Genomic DNA, 20,663 nt, shown 5'->3' on the forward strand with positions numbered 1-20,663 from the left:
GCAACATTTAGTACATTATACAATACAAAATAGTGCTTATTGTTTTGCCTTGTAGTGCTGGGGTTAACACAAACACTAAATGGAAAAAAAATGATGCTAAATACCATGTACGTTCATGAAAGAAATGAATGAAATTACCAGAATCAAAGTAAATTTCAGAACTGTTATCTGTGTTCTTTTATCAAAGGTGTACTTGATGGACTCCTATATTCCAAGACTATTTGCATGGATGCAGTGCAGAAGTGGGGGAAACAGTATGATGTTCATAGCTTATTTGGGTATTCTATGACCTTATCAACAAAACAGTAAGGAATGCTTCTTAATATCTTTAGCCTCCAATTTTTTTTTTTAATCAGTTTTCCCACAGATGACTAAATCTCTAATTCTATAACGGTGTGCTGATTTTTGTGACCCTATTTTTTGTACAGTTCAAGTACAATCAAGTTTGGTGGACACAACTTACAGAAACATTCTTTAAGTTTAATATAAGGAACTTAGCTTTTTTTTTTTAGCTTTTTTTTTTTTTTTCTCTCCTCTTTTCAGAGCCATTGACTCTTTGTTTCCTGGAAACCGAAGCTTTCTTCTCTCAAGGTCTACTTTTGCAGGATCAGGAAAGTATGCAGGACACTGGCTGGGAGATAATGCAGCAACATGGGATCATTTAAAATGGGCAATACCTGGAATGCTGGAATTTAATCTCTTTGGAATCCCTTATGTATGAAACAGTAATCTGTCATTTCCTTTTAAAACAAATRCATAAGAAATGCACTGCATAGCTGTCATATCTGATTATCTAATCAAAATTGTCTAATCTGTATAAATATCTTGTCTTTTAAACTGTAAATGAATTCCTTTAGGAGTCTGATTTAAATGTTTYCTTCACAGGAATAACTGATTTTAGCTTTAGGCCATTTTCTTACCTTGATTKTTAAGGTGCATGCTTATCAAATATATTATTTGTTTCAATCCAACTTCTACCTCCACTATTTTTCATTCATCTTCAAATGCAATAGTAACAGCTATTTATTAATAAAATGTCCATGTTACTTTTCATGATATGATATACTGATTTTTGGTCTGCTTTGCTAATGTATGCGTATTAGCACCAAACAGAAAGGTAAAGATTTGGTGAAAGGAGAATAATGGGCAATGTTAGCATGTAGTCAACTGTAGTCAACTTAATTTTCTGTACTCAAATTCAAAAAGTCTGTTCATGTAGATGGTGGTCTATAAATGTGTTTACAGACCTCTATTTGACTTTACTGAAAGGTAGGCATTTACCAAAGTACTGTTGCTTCAGATGATGTCTTAGAAATTTTASTAATTCTGGAGTTGAATCACAGAGAAATACAGAGTAAATTTAGGTAGGGAGGAGAGATTTGAAAGATGACAGTTTTTAGGTAGAAATGTGTTGAATGGCTCTATTACTCTGACTAGCAATTAAAGATGACTTAATAAATTCATCAAAGAATTAGTCTCACTGATCTCTAAAAACCACTACTTGRACATATTTTTTTGTAGAGATTAGAGATGTACTGTATGTACTGTACTTACTATATATTCTGTTTGTATTTTAAGATTGGAGCAGATATTTGTGGTTTTTTTGATGACACCACAGAAGAGCTTTGCACTCGATGGATGCAAGTAGGAGCATTTTATCCATATTCCAGGAATCACAATACTGAACTGCGCATAGTAAGTTGCACATTGTCTTTGTACATGTAGTTTTGTGTTATATTACCACATTTCTACACGCTACCACATTTCCATTATTATCTTATCACTAATAATTAGATAGTTGACTAGTTTAAAATTGCTACAATCTTAATGTCTTATTAAGAAATTCTAGTACAAAAGGTTTATCTTCATAGAGGTTAATTATATGCACTGAGGTCTAAATTAATTTGACCTCAAGTTTTATCTCCACTGGTCATATCTAAAATGAAGATTCTACATTACATTAGTGTAATGTAGGTCTACATTAATTTGACCTCAAGTTTTATCTCCACTGGTCATATCTATAATGAAGGGTACTTGCTGGTATGTGACCCATCAACCTGACTCTTGGGAGAACTCCTCTAGTTACATACATGTGGGCAAGGAAGAGTCTGTAGTGTAAAGCAATCCRCTCTCGGACTGGTTTCCTGGACCAGGACCTCAGGTCACATTCTACAAGGAAGAAAGCTTTCAGAGATGCACCATTCAATTGTCTTTGGAGCAGCATCTAGCTCTGCATATCTGATTATAGTGTTTTCCAAATTTCCACTGAATAAATTAATAGTAATTTATTATTTGTTTGCAGCCTCAAGATCCTGCTGTGTTTGGAGCTGATTCAGTTTTGGTGAAATCTTCAAAGCATTATTTGAACATACGCTACACTTTGCTGCCTTACCTGTATACACTCTTTTATAGAGCTCATACTCGAGGAGACACAGTTGTACGACCAGTTTTGCATGAGTGAGTTTACTTACCAGGCTTCACTTTTTTTAGTAGGAAGAAAGAATTCAGGCACATTGAATGCTGTTAGGGATTTTCTAAACACATGTATGATTTCAAAAAGACAGTTCACATTGCAATATCTATAGACATTTTTTAAACTCATGAATCATGGCTTTGAAGTAATCAGAAGAATAATTTAAAATATCTATAATTTGTGCATACATTATTATTTTCAATAACTAGACAGTTTTAGTCATAGGTAGTTAATGAAATTATTCTCAGCATGTTAATAGAATTATTCTCACCAATTAATGATAAATAAATACCTTCTAAAATTGTTATGATGATGTGCTGTTGTGATGACTTTTCAGTAGTGATTCTAGACACTCAGTAACTTGAAATATTAATAATACTCGTGATAATATAATTAGTAAATACAATTAGTGGTGTAATTTTCCCATTTGTCTAGGTTCTATTCTGATGAAACCACATGGAATATTGATAAGCAGTTCTTATGGGGTCCTGGACTACTTATTACACCTGTGCTTGACCCGGTATGTTTCACTGCCCTGACATCTACYTCATAATGAATTTAAAGGGAATGAGGACACTTTGAGTCACTATTCTAATTCTTTTCTTACAGAGAATTTCAGAGCAAAATCCCCAACAGCTAAAATTTCCTGAACCTCTATTCCTGTCATTCCTTTTTCCCCCTTTGCTTAGAAACTACCTTCTAATTTTCAGTCAATTCAGTCACATGAACATATTATTAGTGAGCTTAAAAGTTAGATTTCCACCACTCACTGAAAATATATTTTCCCCTAAAGTCATGCTCCATTGCCTTTTTAAGTTGTAAAGAAAATTTCTACTGCCCAGATGAATTAGTAAATTGGCTGTGATCCTACCTGAACTGCTTAGAAAAAGTCAAACTCAAGAGTATTTAAAGATGCTTGTGAATATCCCGTGAGACAGTGTGTTTGAGGTGCTGTGATTGCTCTCAGTAATAGTAAGCTATCTTATTATTCAACTTTGAGTTTTGACCAGAACTGTAAACAGTAGTCTGAAAGAGACCGGAGAGGCTTTTGTTCATTAACACTAACACAGCTATGTCTCCAGTGGAAATATATCTCTTTATAACAACTTAGTTGATTGATTTTTCATGGATTCAGAATATAAATGGTAGGGCTGTCCTAAGACTCCTAATAAGCTGTTTCGTTTGCTTTTTTCTCCATTTGCTGMTTCCAGTAAGAAAGCCCTAAACTCAGAGCATATTTTTATTACTGTCTAAATGGAAAATCTTATTAATTGTGCTATTAAATACCACTTCTATTTATCAGTTTTCTAGGAAATTTAATTCTTCTCTTATGAAATTTGCTTATTGTGAATTTTATTAATTTTTTTWAAAAAATTTGGCTTATTACATGGCTTATTATTATTGGCTTCCCTTCAAGTATGAAAGTTGTTTCTTCATTTGTCTTTCAGGGTGTGGAGATAGTCCAAGCCTATATTCCTGATGCAGAATGGTATGATTATGATACAGTAAGTACATACTTTGGATAATAGAGTGTGCCTTTCTAAATTTCAGTAGGATAATAAAGGATTGTCAGAACTACTCCTGGGATAAAGACTTAAAGGAACGCCTGTAGGAAGGGCAAGTGCAGGAATCAAAGCCCGACAAAAAGGTTGCACAGATGTGTATAGAATGCCACAAATGTACAAAGAAAAGCTGAATGAAAACTTAAGCATATATCATGTTTGAAATAATATAATATAATATTAGTAATAATGCATGAAACACTTTGAAACAAAAATATTTTACTAATCATATTTCTTGCCCATGGCTGGGATGATCATTTCTTGCCCAGCATTGCCCACGGCTGGGATGATCATTTTAATGGGTGAACAGGACAGCGTTCCTTTCAAAAGTTTAGAATCAAATACTGAGAAGTGATGATTTATAACAGGATAGCATTTTGACCTACGACTATTTTATTTTTGTGACCTCTGGTAGTTTTATGGATATTTATCTTTTTACCAAAGGGAAGAATTAAGTTAAAGCTCAGGCTCTAGTACCGTACTTATGTCAGTGAGTAATGCAACATACTCTTTCACATTTGCATTCCTCTTAATAAGGGAGCAAAAATCTCATGGAGAAAACAATGGATTGATATGTACTTACCAATGGACAAAATGGGACTTCATTTGAGAGGAGGCTATGTGTTCCCTTTTCAACAACCATCTGTAACAACAGCTCTAAGGTATATTTTTAAGAATACATACTTTTTTGACTAGAATATCAGCAGCTTGTCATATTTAGTATTTGCACTTTTGAAATCTGGAAATTACTGCCAGTCACAACATGCTTAAACACATTACAGCTTTAGGCATTCTGTGATTAACTTCAGATTTGTGTGTGTGTGTGTGTACATATTACATTTTGTAAGTTTGTCATATATGTTAATTCATTTGCATGAAAATTATTGGACATGAAAACCTTGAGCAACCAATGGCTAATAGAAAACAATTCTTAAATTTCTGCATCCCTGTTTGTATTTTTAATATTAACGTTAAAGATTAATTAAGACTGCCTATTCAYTTATTGTACGTCTAAGATACATAACCTTTTTTTTATAGCCGTAAGAATCCTATGGGACTTATAATTGCACTGGATGAAAATAATGAAGCTTCTGGGGAGTTATTCTGGGATGATGGAGAATCAACTGGTGAGCAGAATAAACGTGATGGCCAAAATATTAATATTTTGCAATTTATGCTGCAYTTGTTAAATGTAATAGCAATCTTGATGGCAATTTCTGAATGCAAATATAACTATAATAATAATTAGTAGTATATTGGTCTCTATCTGTAACACTGTCCTGTTTTCAATGTCTTTGATTCTGCACTGCAACTGTAATTTTTTCTCCATCTTTTAGGTACTGTTGACAATAAAACTTATATTGCTTATGAGTTTAAAGTTTCCAATGTAAGTATTTTTTAAAGAATATTGTTCTCATTTTCAGTTTTAATCAATAATATTTTCTAAGGGTATATCATCTTTTCCCCTCTCCCACACTACTTACTAAGAAATATTTAATTAAGTCTAGGAGATATTGTTTTCAAAATATTGTCATCTGATAGAATTTAAATCTTTTATTTGCCTCTTATTCTCCAATTACCTTTAGTATCTAAAGAATTCCTACATCCTGTCACATAGTAAACTTAGCAGGAAAATTTTTAGAGAAAAGAGAACTATAAAGTATCAGTGGCAGTTAAAACATTATATGAAACTTTGGGAATCACAATCATTGTATTGTTTGTGATTCAAGAAAGTTGTAAAACTGAAAAAATAAATCCTTATTCAGTGTAAAATTTAGCTGAATTTCTCCAGTGAGTGACAGAAAAACGTCTGAATTCCCAGAATCCGCTTCATTATTTTTATTTATGTATTCTCAAATAGGAATTAGGTCTGTTTTGCAAAGCAAAGTATGTGCAGCTTTTCTATTCCATGTTGTTTGGAAATTTCATTTTATAATGATTCCAAATAATATATTCATTTTTAAATTTAAATACTATCTGCTGAAGTTATTATTTCCCTTGCCACGTTGAAAAAAAACATGTCCACAATTCAGATAGAATGCATAGGAATTTGGAAAGGGAAGATGGGAATAAAAGTGCGAACAAATTCATAAATTCATTTTTCTTACTTTGCATATCTGGGTATATGCTGCATAATAGAGCTTAATGTTAGAACTTGTCTAACTGTCTAACGTGTCTGCTGCAATTGAATTATCAGTTGTCTGTAATGTTGCTGAAGATTTACTGTGAATGATGTAAATGCTCAGACAGCAATAAAATACATAATGGCATATATGACAGAGATGGTATCATAATCTGTATTATCATCAATGTATCATTAATCTTTTATTAATGTGCAGTGCAACAGGACATGCTTAGCATGGACACTGAATGTTGTCTTTTAATTGCAAGATCCAGTAAGATCAGCAATCTCTCACTCGCAAGATTCCAGTAGAGTAGGTATGCTGCCCTGTGACAGACACCAGTTGTTTTTTTCTTATTTCTGAAACTAAAGGCTATTTTTGTAGCCTTTAAGCAATAAAAAGRCAAAATACATAAAGGAAAAGACTTTATACTGCACTGCCAAGAATAAATAAGGAAAATGAAATGTAATTCAAAATTCAATTGTGGATTTTTTAAAAAAATATGTGATTATTGTATTATTTCTCAGAATATTCTACAAATGAATGTTATGAATAACAATTACAATGATCCGAACAACTTGAAGTTTGAAGAAATCAGAATTTTGGGATTGATCCATGAACCAACATATGTCACTGTATCTCAAAACAATGTTGTGCAAAATTCTTCACGTAATATCACCTATTATCCTGCAAATAAGGTAAATAATAAGAGAAAAAAAATGGAATTAAATAGCTCTGAAGTTGTACCAGCTTTATTTTATACATTGCAAAGGATAGTATTCAGTAATATTGTAGATTCCACAGAATATGCTATATATTTTGTTACAGAACCAAAGTGCAGTTACATTAAACTCAACTATATGGACAATGGATCTCAGTTTTGCTTTCACTCTGTGCAACACAAAGTTTAGTGTACATTTACATATATTTATTTGTGTAGCTATGTTTRACTTATACAAGCAGAAGAGTTTATTAGGCAAAATAATATTTTTACCTATTAACATTTACATTTACATATTTACTTATACATACAAAATAATTATACATTTGTGATGATTTTTGACTATTTTTTTTTCTTTCAAAAAAGAAAGTGAACTGTGGCTTTGACATTTCATTTATCATATAGCCAGCCTTTCTGAGAGGACAAATGCAGAGTAGCAGAAATGCAGTGAATGGATGTGCTATGCTAGCAATAACAATGCTGCTTTCGAGGAGTTTTCATGAAAACACTGTGCCTCCTTAAGGACAGTACATACATTGGTTTGAACCTTCAGCATACATGGTCTCTAATCACTACAAAATTCTGAGTTACACATTACCTTAGTTACTTAAACTAAGTCAAAGTATTTTAACTTTTCCGAACCACTTGCACTGAACTTTAAATGGCTAAGGAGCTGTGAACTCAACTCTATTCCTTGTGTACTTCCAGAGGATATAGGAGATTAGCTTTTTTTTTCAGATCTAACGTGCATGAATTTCAGGTATATGCATTTGTCAAAATAAAATGTTTAACATTGCAGGCCAAACACTAAGATATTTGTGATTACGTAGGACAGCCTACCATTTCTGCAGTTCTTCACTTCAGCAGGTTGAAAAAAACATGGATGAGAAGTAGAATTTAATAATTCTTCATTGTTTAATATGCATAGGTCACTCATATAAGAGGACTTCAGCTTGAATTGGGAAAATCATACGTGTTGCAATGGTCTCAGGAATTCAGTGTCAATGAAAGATTTGATTGCCATCCGAGTCAAGATGCAACAAAAGAAAAATGTGAACAACTTGGCTGCACCTGGGATGTAAGGAAAAATGATTTGTCTAAACCAAATGAGAAAAGACATTTTAAGTATCATAGCTTTGATTTTTTTATTCATTACAGTGAAAAAAGGTAGCTTGGCAGACTGGTCATTGGTCCACCTGTACTAATAGCTTTATTTGYTTCACTGAAACTACAATAGCTTCCAGCACCTTTTAATCTCCTAGAATATATTTCAAATAGAGGGCCAGATGGTATTTTTTAACAGATGCCAAATAATGTAAGAGTTATAAAAGTAGAATAGCCTTAAGATCAAAATCTTCATGCAACTCTTCTTAACTGAAATTATAACCTCTTTGTTTTTATTTTTATTTTGCTTTTTAATTTTATCTTTTGCATACTCATTGAAACATATTTCATTTAAAACCGATTCCTTTGGAATGCAATATGAATCTTGCAATATTGAGTCTCAGGTAAATTTTATCTTTTTGTGGCATTAACTTTTTGCATTCCTCTCTATTAGACAGACCTAGAAACTAAAAATGGAGCTATTTATTGGATAGCTTTATTTCTGGTGTCACGGGGAGAAAGATACATGTCGTCAGTGTAACCTTGCAAGAATAATCTTKAGAGTCTCTCTTTGAGTTAAGTTATTTTACAGTTCAAAAAATCCAAATTTCAAAGCTTGGATATATCCTTTGCGTAAACTAGAAAGTTCTGTTAGCTGTTTTGCCATCGCTACTGGCAAAAAGCTGCTGAAATGGTTGAATTTCCTTAACTATTATTATTGTGCAATTTTACCATACAATATTTTTATTGTGCTATTAGAAACATTTTTGTAATTTTGTATATTTGGAAATATCTCATTGTGTGAAATCACATGCTGGTGCAGTTATGAACTGGATACATTTTAAATACTCACTTAAGTTGGAAGATATCTGGTGACAGCCCATGAACAGATGTGATTAACTGGCATAGTTTAATTTGTACAACTAGACAGCACTGAAGAAAAGTATTGAGAGGTGAAAGACTAATGGTTTAACCTACATCAGCACATCTAACCTCAGAATAACTGTTTTGAGTATTTATCTTCAATTACAGAAGAAAAATGGAATTTATTTTGATCTGGCAGTTCGGAGRTCCTAAATCGACAGGATGCAATTTTTAGTGGTTATTTTAGTGTTAACCTATATGAACAGAGAAATATGAAAGCCTGTGAAAAGTTCTCATTGAAGGCTGCCTGTATAACTAAGGAATTTGGGGCCTCTTGGAGGCATATGGAAGTTCAGAGATCATATGACACTGAAATTAGAAGACAGGAAGTCTTAGGAATATCATCAGATCAAGCCTAAAGTTCTTTTCATGGGGCTGAGTTGCAGATCACAGATACAGAAAATATAAATCCATCTTTCCTTTGAGGATACATTTCCTCGCCGGGCTATTTCTACAGCCTTAACTGAACCATTTAAACACATCTGAATTAGTATAGGGATTAGTGAGGTCAATATTGCTTCTTTATTGTTCTGTAATAGCATTAAGTTTTTGACAAAATCCTGCATTAAACAGATACCTAATTAAAATAGACTGCGTGTTAGGTAAGGAGGTCCAAGCCCGGTAGCCTGATAGGCAAAGACGTCACAACTTCTTATCACCAGATCCAAATAACAGTGAAGCTGAGATTGCATTCCCAGTAGGCAAACAGCATTTTGTGTGGGTATGCATGAATGTGTATATGTATATATATTTATACACATATATTTATCACACAGATCCACATGGACAGACCCTCAGCATTCGCATCCAGCACAGACAGCATCATCTTTTCTCTCTCTGGTTGATCAGCAGGAAGGTCTATCAGTAGGACACATATATCTGGGTATACTACACTTGGGAAGAAGAGCTTTTTACCACATAACTTAACAATTGTCAATGAATTTCCATTTGCAGGAAATAATCTCAAACTCGTCCATTCCCTACTGTTATTATAATTCGGACAACAGTTATTCTGTTGAAGATGTAAAATATACCTCATCAGGTCTGACAGCTAACCTCACCTTAAGCAATATTAATACCAAAGCTTTTGAAAATTCAACTTTACCTATTGGAACACTTCGCTTGGAGGTGAAATACCATGACAACAACATGTTGCAATTTAAGGTAATCTTGCTCTGGAATTTTTCCAAGTTTATATTATTCCACTGGTGTAAAGAGTATTTTATTTATCAAGATAATGTTTTAAGTCAATTTTGTATTATTTGGATATTGGAAGTCTGGCCTGAATAGGTTTCTCCTTCAGAAAAAAAAATATATTATTCCTCTTAGCATATATCTTTTCCCTGGTAAGAATTGTCTAAATGTGATATGAATCAATGATATGAATGAAGGATATAGGATCAATGTATTCATATAATGTCAAGCAACAACTTTAGAACTAAAGGTATCTCATTAGGATGCAGGTACTGTTATCAATATGTTTTACTGTGATTGGTTTTTTTCCTTCTTAAATATTCTTCTTAATTTCTAAAATCTGTAATACTTTGTAATTTATTACTATACTGTTAATAAAACTACTCTAAAATTTAATAAATTTTTGGTTTAACTTATGTCAGCTTATAGTATACAGAAAACCTGGAAAAAAAAAAAAGAATCTCTTAAAGATGGCTGAAAGACAAACTAAAATAACTAAATGAGCCATTCCTGGTCTGATGCAAAACCTTCAGATTTTTTATTGTCCAAACTAAATATTTTGAGGAAATTACAGAAAAAAAATCACAAACACACATAAAAATATTCAACTGAGAAAATTTTCTCTACTGTTTTCTGTATTCTTTTTAATTGATTCAGATTTCTTATCAATATTGGCAAGGTTCTGAACAAGTCTTTATGAAAGACTGGGAATCTGCCAGTTTATAGTCTCATTTCTGTTGGTCTTTAATAAATGCTGGAATAATGCTTCAATTATTATCTTGAATTCTTGAAAATGTGTCTCTTGCTGGGGTTTTCTATGCAGTCATTTCATGTACTTTTTCATCTACAGATTTATGATTACCAGAACAAACGCTACGAGGTTCCAGTACCACTAAATCTTCCTACCTCCCCAAAGAGCACAGCTGAGAATCGACTTTATGAAGTATCAGTTCACAGAAAACCATTTGGTATCCAGATTCGACGCAGAAGCACAGGGACAGTTATGTAAGACATAGTTTTTTTATATTTCATTTATTTTTTGTTAACTATTTCCAAACCATATCATTTTATTGCCTGACATGTTTTAAAGTCCTGAGATTGTTCTATACACCTAATAAAGTGGTATGTCTGTTATATAGCAAGCAGGGATTGCTTAGTCTTTGCATATGCATAAGAATATTTACCCAGGAGATGCAGAATGTGACCTGAGAAAGATCCTGTTTTTTTCTCAAACTGGCTAAGGTACTTCCCTGTCGTCTTGTAGTCTGGCACATGCTAAAACTCCTCCATTATTTTGAAGTATAGGGCAAGAGCCATTTCCAAAGGCTGGTTTGTGTACAGCTTTCAATTATCTAAGAAACACAACAATTTTCTACACTTCTAATATTCTCATTGCAATCATAGTTAACCACTATATGTCCTAGGTTTTGGTTCCAAATAAAAATGTTTTATTTCATTCCTTAGTATAAACGGAACCGAACTGCATTTTGAATGCCTTTTTGCCAATCAGAGTAATTATTCATGCCATAGTTCAGTCCCCTGGAACCATGTAATTGATCAGAACAGTACAATCAGATTGTAATTCAGTTTTTAACAATAAAGAAGCTGATTTTCAAATAATACTTCAAAATAATCTGCACAAAAGAAATAKCCATTGAACTCTTAAAAAGAAAATACTTCTTTTTTACGGTATCACMTAGAGCACCAAGGATGAGTAGATGATGAATGGTTAGGAAATGTATTCACACTTTCCTGAAAAAGAACATTGACTCTCAGTTACACATAACATTGAAACGTCATAGTGGTTGTTTTTTTGTTCTGTTTTGTTTTGTTTTTCTGTTTTAGCTGGGATTCTCAGCTACCAACTTTCACATTCAGCGACATGTTCCTTCAGATATCTACCCGCTTGCCATCCCAATATATATATGGTTTTGGTGAAAATGAACATACCACATTTCGACATGATATGAACTGGCATACCTGGGGAATGTTCTCAAGAGACCAGCCTCCTGGAGTAAGTGAAAACAAATTTCAATTTTGTTTTCTGCACTTTTGGACACTTTTTGCTTCATATCAGTCTCTCTTCATTGGCCAATTGTGACCTGTCATCCAAGGCAGAATTTGCCTGCGTTCCTGCAACAATGATATTCCAATAATATGAAGATCATCCTTAATGCCTTTAGTCCTCTCTTACGATTACAGGAACCAATATTAGTGATCAGTGAACCTAATATATGGCAGAGCTTTGAAGTCCACTGGAAATCAGTGGGTACCAGACACATTATTAGCTTTGGTCATAGTTACTGAGGATTATATTATCCATGTGTTTTTCAGTGAATACAGTCTTCTCTAAACCAACCATGACCTATAAACCATCTGACTTTGCCTGAGACAGATAACGGATGACAACAAATAAGTTAGAAATATCAGTACATTGATGCTTTTTTTATATATTCTCAGCTAATTATTCTGAAAACTAGACTTGTGTTAGTCAAAATCCCACAAATCTGTGATCAAAGCAGGACTTAGAGAAGTAAATCAAATATCTTACGTCTATGTATATGAATGTATGATTTTCTGTATAACACAATACTTTTGGTTTTCAGGGAATTAATAGTGAAATAACAGTGTTGTAATTTCCAGTTCAAGATTTGAAATGTAAATAAAAAATAAGGTTTACCTACTAATGTTTGAAAAGAAGAAAATTACGTATTAATGATTTTTTGAAAGACATTAATACATTTGCTCTCCTTCTGCTTGAAAGAGTCTGAATCAGACTCAAAATATGAAACAAAAACAATGTTTCCTGAGAATTTAAATAATTACCATTGTATGATTTTCACTTTTATTTGTTGAATGTTCTGCAGTTGCGTGTCTGATTATTTATTAACTTTATTACTAGATGTTATAAACTGAATGATTGTGATGTTTCTCCAATAGAAAACACTTTATTTCTTTTGCAGTATAAGTTGAATTTATATGGTTTTCAGCCATTCTACATGGCYCTTGAAGAAGATGGCAACGCACATGGAGTTCTCCTGCTTAACAGTAATGCAATGGGTAAAAAAAAGGCTCAATTTTATTTATTTATTTATTTATTGGCAATAGTGTCTTATCCAGACATGCATTTCCTTATTTCACTTCTTCTATTTTCAGATGTGACATTCCAGCCAACTCCTGCTCTGACGTATCGTACAATTGGAGGAATTCTTGACTTCTACATGGTTTTGGGCCCAACACCAGAGCTTGTTGTTCAGGAATACACTGCAGTACTCTTTCTTCTTTTGTTACAATATGGAATTTTCTTTTTTTTTTTTTAACTTATTTGCCAGAAATATTCTTTTTTATTTTTTTTCCAGCTGATTGGACGGCCATTCTTGCCACCCTACTGGTCCTTGGGATTCCAGTTATGTCGCTATGGATACCATAACGACTCTGAAATTGCTGAGCTCGTGTCTGCAATGAAGTTAGCTCAAATACCCTATGTATGTTGATAGCGGTTAACGTTTGTGATGAGGCTTTAGCTTCTGTATTCAGACTACTGTCAAATTTAAAAGAGTAAAAAAAACCACAGCCACAGGAGAGGGTACTATAGTTTTATGCCATATCAAAATATTTCTATAAACTTTGTAGTCTATCTCTTAAAGCACACATAGTTGCCATGCATCTCTTAAAAGCACTACAGTGCTCACAATCTGCTTACTGACACACTCAGCTTCAGAGCTGTATGAATTCCCCTGTGGTTCCTTTAGCCCTTTCATACTGTGAGGAAGGCATTCAAGAATGCAGTTTTCAGAAGCCAGTGTATTAGGCAGAAAAGCAGTCTTACACAGGCCTACTTYTAGGCTTTAAGCTCTTGGAGACTGCAGAAATTTATCTCACATGGGAATTCATGGTCAAGTCCTCCCCAGGTTGGGCATGCGAGTTTCTTTTTCCACAGGAAAAAAAAAAAAAGAAGCCTTTTCTTTCAAAACACAGCTTGATCAGAGCAGGGTTGTAGTATTTTAATATATGTAGTATTGACCAGTAGCTTATAGAATAYGGCTTTTGCAGTGAAGACATGGTTGATTTTGTCTTTGAAGTATGGCTATTTGAAACCAGCTTTCCACCTTCAAAATCCAAGACAACTTCCTGGGATAAAGGAGAACTTCTGCATTTAAGACTTTTCATAAAATGGGCCACATAGGTCATTTTCACAAAGGCACATCAAAGAACCATTTAGAGGCTCTAGACAAGTCATTCACTCTTACAGTGCTAGGCGTGAAGGAATAGGGATTAACAGGAAAAACAAGAAAGGAAAGAAAATTAAGCAGTCACACTGTACATTTTTCTGTTCTAAGATGGTGATGTTTTGCCATGGTTTGTTGTTTGGAATGTCACAAAAGCATATAGAGCTAACAAAAATATACTTCAAATTAAAAGTGCCATTTAATTGTAATTGGCAAAAATGGATTTCAGTATGGAACACTGGATTCCAGCTGTTTCTGTACTGTGTGTGGTAATACGTATGCGGTTGCTGTGTGTATTATATATGTACATGAATATATATACATACACATATAGCTACAAACCCAGAAAATTTTTTGCTGCCATGTATATATATCTACCTTCAGAATAAATATGGCAATGAAAGCTTAATTTCACATTGGATTCACCATTAGGTTACCTAAGTGCATTCATCTAATGTCCTTAGCACTAAGCTACAACAGATTCCAATTTTACATTTCAAAAATTCAGTAGTTTGATAATAAATTTTGATAATGGACTATGAACACAGATTAAGAAAAGGAGAAGGGGAGGGAAGTTCCTTACAGTTTTTTTTTTTTTTTTTTTTTTTTTGTAAATTGCAGGATGTTCAATACTCAGATATCGATTATATGGAACGACAAATGGATTTCACCCTTAGTCCACACTTCACTGGATTACCAGATCTAATTAATAAAGTGAAACAAGAGGGAATGAGATTTATCCTAATTCTGGTCAGTGTTGAATTCTGTCTTTAAATTACAATATATCAATATAGAATCCAGAATACATGTAACAGCATTTAAATTTTTGTCTTCTGAGCATAAAAGTAAAATTTTATTATCATCAATTTTAGGATCCAGCCATAGCTGCAAATGAAACCAATTACCTGGCTTTCACAAGAGGCRTGAATGATGATGTCTTCATAAAATGGCCCAATAGCAATGATATTATATACGGAAAGGTACTGTTCTTAAAAAACATACGTCAGTAAAGATATATTGTATCTAGATTAGCAATGATATTATATATGGAAAGGTACTGTTCTTAAAAAACATACGTCAGTAAAGATATATTATATCTAGATTAGCATCATGTAATTTTCATCTCCAGGGAAAAAGTCGAGGGAAAAAGACTTGTTCATTCTAGAATTCAGACGACACATTCAGAACTACAGAATGAAATTTTGTGTTGCCACTGGAATATGTAGCTGTAAACATGGCTTCAGATGTTAGCTGTTGGTACTCATTTAGATACAGTATGATATAATTATTTTAATATGTTTTTCTTCCTACTAGGTCTGGCCAGATCTTCCCAATGTAGAAGTTAATGAGACACTGGATCATGAGATTCAAGTGCAGGTAAATGTTGATGTGATTGATTATTGACACAAAAAGAGAGGGAGCAGCACATTATTTAATAAAGTGAACTGACTGGTATAACTTAGTCCAAGGAGAAGGATGCAGAAACAGTCCAGCCCGCTCTACCAGAACTAAAYCTAAAAAAAAACTTAGCAAAAAAATGATTTTTTTTAAATACAAATCAGTCATTTTAATAGCGTGAAACTTCCACTGCTATATCTTACTATATTTTATTTTTCTTCTCCTTTTACAGCTTTATCGAGCACATGCTGCTTTCCCAGATTTCTTCCGCAATTCCACAACTGAGTGGTGGAAGAGAGAAATCATAGAATGCTACAACAATCCACACAATGCATCAAGAAGCTTGAAATTCGATGGCTTATGGATTGTAAGTGTATATTTTCTCCTATTTCTGGGAGTTTTCTTTATCTCTTCATCACATGATCAAAACTCGATAAAATATGATCTTTTGATTCTGATGCCTCTGAAAAAGTAAAGATGCAGGCGTTTAAGACTAAAATATTATGAACGTCTACTAGAGATTTTAATAGCATCATTATTTGTACTAATTCTCCCTATTGAAAAATATTATTCCTATCAAATCTTCGTTATCTACCTTTGACCTGAATAGTAGTTGCTTCATAATGATATTATTCTTCTATCAGTGCCCATAGTGCAAGTTTCTTTTACAGTGGGAGACCACTATTTTTTACCATTACTTTTTCTGTGAGCCCAAACGAGTTAAATAAGAGAACTAGTTTGTTTCTCAAATCAAATGTAATTGCAATAGTTGTGAAACCTTTTAAGTAGTAATATACAAAATATACCACATTCAGAAAAGTCTGGGAAWCCAGTGGAATATTTGGTGTTTTTCTATAATGCCTGCTCTTATTTACTACTGCAGCCAGAGGACTACAGGCATTAAAAAGACACACAATTTTCTCAAAATTCAGAGATATAGTGTGCTCTGAATTTGGCTAGTAAGGGATTTTCTCCTCAGATTATACTGATTTATCAATCAGCAGAAATGCTTTACTTGGACCTGAAAATCAGAAGATTCCCATTAACTTTTCGAGTCAGCCTGCTGAAAAAAAAATTTTAGATTGAACTGCCCAAATATAGAATATGTTCATCTCACTCCTTTAGGCTCCTTAGAAATATCACACAGGCATACTGGTGAGCAGATACACCAGCTATATTCACAAATTCCACAAACAGGCCAGCTTGTGCTGGAATACACCATACTACAGGGATCACATCAAGACCACTGGCAGCAAAAATTAATTGCAGTATGGTTTTAACTTTTTCTCTGCCAAACACTTGTAGAGAGAGCAATAGATCATAACATTGCTATTTAGATTCAGAAGTTATGCAACTGATAAGCAAAATGCAAAAAATAGGCTGGAGTGGCAAAAACCAGAGCACTAAATTGAACCTGAATTCTTCAGCCAAAGGCTTCAGTTTTGTTTGATACTTTGGATTCTTGCTGCCACAGTGAATGAGGAATTTCTTTCTCCACAATGGCAGTGTTCTAGTGCATGGWATAGAGACTAGTGTTCTTCTCCTTCCGTTTGCAGGAAATTGAATTCTGTCAGACAAGCTAAAAATTTGAATTAGGATCTTCATTTTCTTATCAAGCCTAGGCTTTTCTCTGAAAGAAGGACTGCACCACCTTCTGCTGGTTTTTAAAGGAAAGAGGGAGTTTTCAGTGAAGGGAAACCTCAATGCATTCATCTTTTAATCAATTGCAGCTCCATATTCCTCTGCTTGTGCTCTCCCCTGGATTTTTCCTGCTTCCTTACCACCCAACCATGCTGGTCCAGCACCACTAGTGGCCACCCTGAGAGTGAGATAAAGAAGCTGGAGGAGTTGGGGCCTGTCCTTTCCTCGAAATGCTGTGAGCTAGTTCAATTGTCGGGTYCCCTTCACAAACCAGCTGTGCAGAGGAGTGCAAGCAGTGTCCAGGTTTGGGATAAGAGAAAGATGGGAACAAACTTTTAGAGGCAACTCATGTCCGTGTTGAATGTCACCGTGGAGCTCAGTGACACTCAACACAGACTGAAAGAAACAGGAACTGAAGAAGGACTGAAAGAAACAGAAGAAAGGAGACCTGAGAACCTAGTGGAAGTTGTAAGGACACCACACAGACAATAAAATAGTGAAAATCATTCTTTGAATACCAGCTTCGAGGCTCTATGTGGATTCATGATAACCTTGCGTTTTAGAATATGTCTAATAGAGAAATTAAAGTTTACAACTATWTTACACTGGAAGGCTACTCTGAAATAAATCTCTGCTTTTCTTTTGCTCTTTTCAAGTACAACTATAAACCTATGTCAAAAAATGTAGCATGGGAGACAAAAAATGTAGCTACTTATGTTCCTGAGAACTTTCACTATGCTGCTTTTCTGCAATTTACACTTCAGTGTGTGTTGTACAATGAAAGAAATAAAATTAGCTTTTGGTTTTGTTTTCTTTTGTTTTTTGTTTTTAGGACATGAATGAACCTGCCAGCTTTGTTAATGGTGCCGTTTACGGTTGTAGAGATGTTCAATTAAACTCTCCACCTTATATGCCCTGTAAGTATGATCACTCCTCAAAAYAGTTTCAGGTCACTTTGGTTAATATATAATTTCTTACATAGTATATGTGGCAYAAATGATTAATGTTAGGTAGATAAGGCAATAATTGAACTCATAAATAAAAGTAGCTCTGTTTTCAARTAATATTATTTCAATTGTTATTATSTTTTCAAAGATTAACTCCCATCTGTTTTGGTGAGRACAGCGAACAAGAGCAGAGGGGCTGGAGAGCTGCTCAGCAGAAAAGATCTGGGGGTGGTGGCCGACAGCCGGCTGAACATGAGCCAGCAGTGAGCCCAGGTGGCCAAAGAGGACATTGATCCCAATATAATACAATATAATTACACAAAAGAAAGAAAATACCAAAAGGGATTATGATAATTAAAAAAGTTAGTAGTTGAAATTATTATTGAATGCTAATGATTAAACTAGAAATGTTTTCATTTCTTCTCCATTAGATTTAGCCTCTAGATCAGAGGGATTAAGCTCAAAAACTCTATGCATGGAAGGTCAACAGTATCTCTTGGATGGTACTCCAGTKAGACACTACGATGTTCATAATCTTTATGGATGGTCACAAACAAAGCCTACCCTAGAGTAAGTTGGGTTAGATTGTTATTTCCAAAATATGTTACAAATGAATTATCTATGTCTATATTGTTAGGACCAAAACTTTTATCAGTTTATTTGACATGACTAGAATTTTTTTATTTTCATTTTCATTTCTTCATTTCTTCATTTCTTCATTTCTTCGGTTCAGGTAAAAGTGAAGTCCACTGCTAAGAAGGCTGAAAAAGAATGCTATAGCATTGTATGCCTCTGGACATCCTGAAATGTTCTTTTTTGATGTAAATCGTCTCCATGGGCTTTCCTTTTAAGAATTTATTTTCTCAGTTCCAAAGCAAACTTTATTATATATTTCTTAATGAATAATATCCAAGGCTATTTTAGGTAACTTCTAATTTAGCAATTTTGTTTCACTTCCAATTCAATAAATATGCAGGACACAGTATTTCTTTACAGCTACTAATGACCTTAAAATAATGATCTACAGAACATTTCAAGACTGCTTAAATTTTGACTAAGTGAATGCTATATTGCATCACTGTCAGCCAAGGTAGTCACTATATTGCTGACAGTATAGGAAAGGATGATATTATCAGCCAAATTAAATGCTTTTTTTTTTTAAGCAGAGAGTAATGTAACAGAAGGAGGTATTCTTCTTTATTATCATTGCTTCTGTTCATGRAATGTGAACTCAAAGGTGAAGAAATATTTTCTTCTGTTTTGAGAGGCACTATGACAGAGTTAGCTATGCTACACAACTTAAGCAAATATTCTCACACTTGAAAGGTATAGAAAATCCTWATTAAAAAGAAATCAGAGCTCTGATTTTTTTTTTCTTCATTTGCTAATTGGAGAAGCACTTGGATCCTTGGGAAACATTGCAATAAGTATTCTAGATCATTCAAATAGCAACTTCATTTGCACCCAAAGCTCACAGAAGCATGTGACCTAAATGGGAACAATAAGTTTTTACATAATTTCATGTAATTTCTATTCTTCACCAGTTACAAATAACTTCTTGTTACTGACGATGTTATTCTCTTAAAGCAAGGCTTTTATGTAAACTTGAAAGGCAGAAATTGCAAGAACTGCARAATTGCAAATCAACATAGTAATCATCCTGACTGCATTTATTCATACAGACTTTCCACTCAGTTCCTTTAAGTCCATATGCAGTTCTATGCACAAGGCATGCTTTCTTCACATTTCAGATATTAGTTGCAAATTTCCAGAGCAGAGTTTATAGAGCAAACCAAGTGAAAGCTGTCAGTTTAATTTCTGCCTTTCTTCCTTATCCCTAACAGACAAGGAATGCAATCCAAAGCCTTTGCCTAGTTCCTCCAGCCCACCCAGCATGCCAGACTCTTCACAATTGCTATCTTTTTCCTGCTATATGTTTTCATAATGCTATTAGCACTGCAAGCACATATACATCTCCAGGTACTGATGCTTACAACATTCCCCATAGCTTGTGACCTGCTCATACCACAGAATGAGACCTTCAGAAGATACATAAGACCTTCAGAAGACACATGGGCTTTTTGCCCACGCTATTTCTATAATAGAGCAACTGGAAAAGCAAATGATGGAGTCCTATCTTTGGACTGTCTCTTTCCTGCTTTCCCTGCAAAGTCCCTACAAGTGTCAGCAGTATACTAGAAACCATGATGTGGGAATCTTGGTTCATTTGTCTCTCCCTTTCCTGTGGGTCCAGTCTCTAGCTGCCTCTGTGCTCTGAACTCAATGTGAGCAAGGAGTCTCATGCAGAGGCAAGGGCCATACTGATCAAAAGTATCTTGTCAGTGCC

At 34.0% G+C, this 20,663-nt stretch overlaps 1 protein-coding gene across 1 annotated transcript in view; it reads left to right on the top strand.

The window, feature by feature from the left end:
* The window catches only part of LOC112944324 (maltase-glucoamylase, intestinal-like), a 55,551-nt gene that overhangs the window by 25,733 nt on the left and 9,155 nt on the right, over window positions 1-20,663 (top strand). Inside the window, exons 14-36 of the mRNA XM_026035727.1 lie at window positions 188-305; window positions 544-715; window positions 1,579-1,695; window positions 2,303-2,457; window positions 2,909-2,993; window positions 3,922-3,978; window positions 4,573-4,697; window positions 5,074-5,162; window positions 5,373-5,422; window positions 6,686-6,856; window positions 7,808-7,957; window positions 9,862-10,071; window positions 10,952-11,106; window positions 11,947-12,115; window positions 13,065-13,161; window positions 13,258-13,370; window positions 13,461-13,586; window positions 14,952-15,080; window positions 15,203-15,310; window positions 15,645-15,707; window positions 15,961-16,095; window positions 18,202-18,286; window positions 18,748-18,886. Coding sequence (XP_025891512.1) covers window positions 188-305; window positions 544-715; window positions 1,579-1,695; window positions 2,303-2,457; window positions 2,909-2,993; window positions 3,922-3,978; window positions 4,573-4,697; window positions 5,074-5,162; window positions 5,373-5,422; window positions 6,686-6,856; window positions 7,808-7,957; window positions 9,862-10,071; window positions 10,952-11,106; window positions 11,947-12,115; window positions 13,065-13,161; window positions 13,258-13,370; window positions 13,461-13,586; window positions 14,952-15,080; window positions 15,203-15,310; window positions 15,645-15,707; window positions 15,961-16,095; window positions 18,202-18,286; window positions 18,748-18,886 — 2,818 coding nt within the window. The remainder of the gene's footprint in view (window positions 1-187; window positions 306-543; window positions 716-1,578; window positions 1,696-2,302; window positions 2,458-2,908; window positions 2,994-3,921; window positions 3,979-4,572; window positions 4,698-5,073; window positions 5,163-5,372; window positions 5,423-6,685; window positions 6,857-7,807; window positions 7,958-9,861; window positions 10,072-10,951; window positions 11,107-11,946; window positions 12,116-13,064; window positions 13,162-13,257; window positions 13,371-13,460; window positions 13,587-14,951; window positions 15,081-15,202; window positions 15,311-15,644; window positions 15,708-15,960; window positions 16,096-18,201; window positions 18,287-18,747; window positions 18,887-20,663) is intronic.

Source organism: Nothoprocta perdicaria, unplaced genomic scaffold, assembly GCF_003342845.1.
Source record: "Nothoprocta perdicaria isolate Ctin4 unplaced genomic scaffold, notPer1 scaffold_166, whole genome shotgun sequence".
Taxonomy (NCBI): domain Eukaryota; kingdom Metazoa; phylum Chordata; class Aves; order Tinamiformes; family Tinamidae; genus Nothoprocta; species Nothoprocta perdicaria.